This window comes from Amphibalanus amphitrite, unplaced genomic scaffold (assembly GCF_019059575.1).
Source record: "Amphibalanus amphitrite isolate SeventyFive unplaced genomic scaffold, NRLGWU_Aamphi_draft 000108F_arrow, whole genome shotgun sequence".
In the NCBI taxonomy this organism is placed as follows: Eukaryota; Metazoa; Arthropoda; class Thecostraca; order Balanomorpha; family Balanidae; genus Amphibalanus; species Amphibalanus amphitrite.
The window spans coordinates 958656-962784 of record NW_024881603.1 but is presented as its reverse complement, the minus strand read 5'-3'; the positions used below and the strand labels follow the sequence as shown (position 1 = coordinate 962784).

General features: G+C 58.7%; 1 protein-coding gene across 1 annotated transcript; it reads right to left on the bottom strand.

The window, feature by feature from the left end:
- Positions 1-271: 271 nt before the first annotated feature.
- Positions 272-2361, bottom strand: LOC122380838. The gene is made up of 2 exons (XM_043364336.1): positions 2335-2361; positions 272-2233 (listed from the first exon to the last, which is right to left on the bottom strand). The coding sequence occupies exons 1-2, from the start codon at positions 2359-2361 to the stop codon at positions 272-274; spliced, it is 1989 nt and encodes a 662-aa protein (XP_043220271.1).
- Between the last annotated feature and the right edge of the window lie 1768 nt (positions 2362-4129).

Sequence of the window (4129 nt, the reverse complement as noted above, 5' to 3'; positions counted from 1 at the left end):
GGACGGCGATAGCGACAAGCTGCACAGGTAGGTATGCGTAAATGCATGCCTGCAAGAACTTAGACAGAAAGACAAAAAAAAAACTCGTAAGACTCAGAATGACACATCTGTCAAGTGATCACAACTGTCCTGTGTAGTGTCCTGTCCCGCGTCGTTGATGCTGTGGCGCAGCGGAGGACACTGCGCAGAGTGGAGTCAGTAGCGGGTCCAGTTCCCGTCGTTAGCGACCACCTCTCTCTCTCTCTCTCTTCTGCGCGGTCGCGGGCCGCGCCTAAGGCGCGGCCGGCGGGGGCGGGTCGGTGGCGACCTGCACCCGCCCCACTCTCTTCAGGTAGCTGATGATATGTTGGGCCGGCCCCGAGAGCACTTCCGCCAGGGTCGGACAGTGCCCCCAGAAACCGGCCCTCGCCGCCACGTGTGCAGGGCACCCGGCCAGGAGGTGCTCCACGTCCTCCTCCTCCTCGCCGCAGGCTCGGCAGGTCGGGTCTTCGACCAGGCCGAGGCGATGAGCTGTGGCTCGCACCAGTGGGCAGTAGCCGGTGCGAAGCTGGGACAGGGTGGCCTGGCCCCACCTGTCCAGCTCATCGTGGCTCGGAGTAGGTTCTCGATGTGGGTGCCGCTGCGCCCTTGCGGAGGCCAGCTCCGATGTCCAGCGACGGATGGCTGTCCGCGCGCTGGAGAGGTCGATCGGGGCCTCCTCTTGAGCGCAGTCGGCGGCGGCTTGATTGGCGAGGCGGTCGGCTGCCTCGTTGCCGGCGAGGTCGGCGTGGCCCGGGACCCAGTGCAGGGTGATGTCCTTCCCTGCGGCTGTCAGCGCGTCTATTAGGCCCCAGACGCGCTGGCCGATGGCCGACTGTTGGTCATCCGGGCCGCGGCTAAGTAGCTGGAGCCCCGACCGGGAGTCTGTGCAGAGCAGCACTCTCTTGATGAGTGCTTTAGAGGGGGCCGGTAGCTCATGGAGACACGTCAGGGCCTCCGTCATTGCCACCAGCCCCGCCCTCATACTGCTGCACACTCGACCGGCCGGTGCCACGCACTCTATTGTGCGTCCCTCGCGGTGAAGCTCCAGGATCGCTCCACCGCCGCCTTGGATGGTGCCTTCCTTGGCGGATCCGTCCGACCAGATGGTACAGTCTGGATCGGGGACGAGGGCCAGCGCCGCTAACGCCGCCTCCTTTCTCCTTTCCGGCAGGTCTGTCCTCCTTGTGGGCTGCGGCAGGTCCAGCACGAAACGGACGGCGTCTCCACAGTGGTGCCAGGGTGGTGCGCCCTGGTTAAGTGCCAGGGGCTCCACTGGGAGGTCGCTCAAGCCCGCCCTGTCGCAGACCCACCTACCGACCCGACGGAAGCATGGCTTGAATGAGAGGGTCGCGTCTTCGTCTGCCGGTGGCGGCGGTGGCAGACCCGCCTCTTCGGCAGACGTCACCGCGCGCCTCCATGCCTCGTGGGCCCGGTAGCGGAGTCTCGGTGGTGGTGTCTTGTCCAGTAGGTTGCGAGCGGGGTCTCCCGGAGGTAGACGGACTATGCGCGCGTACTCGCCGGCTGCTAGCTCCTTGGCACGGAGTGATAGCGGAGGGAGGCCTGCCTCCGCCACCAGGGTCTCCTTATCCGTGAGCTTGATGCAGCCGGTAATCAGGCGCGCACATTTCCGTTGCTCTACCTCCAGGCGCTCGCGGACAGCCGGTGCCGCATGGGTGAAGTAGATGGCCGCCCCGTAGTCGAAGAGGGAGCGCACGTAGCTCTTGTAGGCGATGCAGAGTGTGCTACGGTGGCTTCCGTAGCTCCTTCCGGCGATCGCTGATAGACAAGCACGGCGCTTTGCCATCTTCTCTCTAAGGGCGGCGATGTGGGCGGCGAAGGTCAGCTGGCAGTCGAACTTCAGGCCGAGGAAGGTGGGCGTCTCCTCGTAGCCTAGCGGATGGTCGCAGAAGCTGAGCTGGGGCTTGACCTTGCCGCCGCACTCCTTGGGGTCCAGCGTGAAGGTGGTCATCACGCACTTGGATGGACTAGGTTGGACCTTCCAAGTCTTCACCCAGCGGCTGACCTCGTCCAGGGCCGGTTGGAGCCTGTCCGCACACTCCTGCAGAGAGCGGCCCGTCGCGAGAAGGGCCACATCATCCGCGAAGAGGGAGACCGTTGGGCTCGAGTCTCCGGCCCGGAGTTGGTCGTCGATGTCGTTGCAGTAGATGAGCCAGAGGAGAGGGGCGAGCACGCTGCCCTGCGGCAGGCCCTCCTGGAAGACCCGCCACCGGGAGGCTGACGTACCCCATCTCACTCTAGCGCGCCGGTCGCTGAGTAGGGCCCTGATCCAGCGTGTGGCGCAGCCCGGCACACCACCACCTCCTCCAGCCGCTCCACCATGGAGTCGGCGAGACGCCGACAGAGGGTCAGCGTCGGCGTGACGGCCTGCCACGCCGCCTGCACCTCCTCCCAGAGCTGCTCCTCGGTGAGGGCGACACCGTTCAGCCTAGGAGTGAGCTCATCGGTCATTATGCCCCACACATTTTCTGAAAGGAACGGGTCATGAAAGTTGATACATGTAGAATGTGGTTACCTGTAGCACAGGATTGCAGATATTTTACACGCATTTAGAGTCTCATGTATTCTATTGCATTATTGCGCAGACTTCTTCTGTTTAATCTCGCAATATAAAACTACACAAAACCGGTAGCGCACTAGAATCATGAACATAACAAAAGCCTTAACCTGTCGTCTACCCTTTAAATTCCGCAACCAATAAATAAAAGAAGGTCGCCAGCTACGAAACTGACAACGTACCTGAGATAAATCATCAACATAGCACTGTCAAACATTGATGGGGATATGTTCGAGGGTGCCTTTGTATTGATAAAACAATTGAAATCGGGACACTGTATATTTTCCGCATTTCGTTGCTGATTTTAACTTTTTCTTAAGGAGTCAGAGCAACAGCGTGCTTCTTACCGATGGGGTTCAGATCAGGCGATCGTGACGCCCAGCGGAGCACCTCCAGACGCGGCTGAGTTGCAATCCAGTCACGGACCAGTCGGGCGTCGGAGCGTTATCCTGTTGCAGGATGATGTGGTCCTTGCCGGGACGGAGCTCATCATAGCTTGGAAGGAAGTCGTTGGCGAGAGAGGGCCTTGTTGGCGAGCAGGCTGCGGTAAGTGGCAGCTGTGCCGCGACCGATGCGGTGAAGCGACCCCCTCGCCGTCGGTCCAGCCCGCCCCAGACGTGAACCGTGCATTAACCGCTCTGCTGTTGGGTGGCCACGTTCCTTGGCGCGAACCTCTCGCGCTGCCCTCGGCGCCTGTGAATTGTATCAAAACCTGCTTAATGCTTATCATACTGCCAAAAAAGGAAAACGACATGGTCCCTTCTTTATTCCAAATTTCGAGCATCCTTGTACCACAGAAACATTGGAGGTCTTCACCGTGCGTGTGGGTGTGAGTGTGTGGGGTTGTGGGGGTGTGTTTGAATGAGCGAGAGAGGGAGGGAGAGAGAGGAAGAGAGAGAGAATGTTGGATTCGTTTATTTAGGGAGTTTATCCCTCGCCCGTATTGGTGTTTTTCCAGCCGGGAACGTATGAAGGGGGGGGGGATCCGTTGGGCCCCCCTTGCCATTTCGCCCGATCGAGCTAGAGCTTCGCTGAAAAAACGAGCGTGTTACCCGTGACGGGAGGAAGTCGACGATACCCAATTTTGAGGTCCTTGGTCATTGGTTGACCTTCCAGGTCAGGTTAATGACCCAAAAGACGGGAAAATTGGGACCTGTTAGAACGTCGTAGTGCGGCTGCTATGGGTTTTTTCGAGGTGCTGATCACGAATATCATGTTAGTTTTGATCACAGATGATGCCTTAATGTATTTAGGCCAGGTCGGGTCATGTCAGGTCAGGTCAACCAGTAGGGGTCCTGCCGGGTATTCGTAGTAGGTGTCAACCGCCTCTAACAGCTTCGTAACATGTTACGAAGGCACCAAAACTACTTCGTAATTGTTCATATGGTTGCTAAATTCGAATTCAGCTCCAAAAACTGGCCTAACATGTAAAACTCGAAACAGTGAACCGAGGTCATCAAAGGTCAATGACCTGACCAAATTTTCAGGGTATGTGTTAAATTGATGAACTCGAAGGTAATGAAAGTTTTGTTG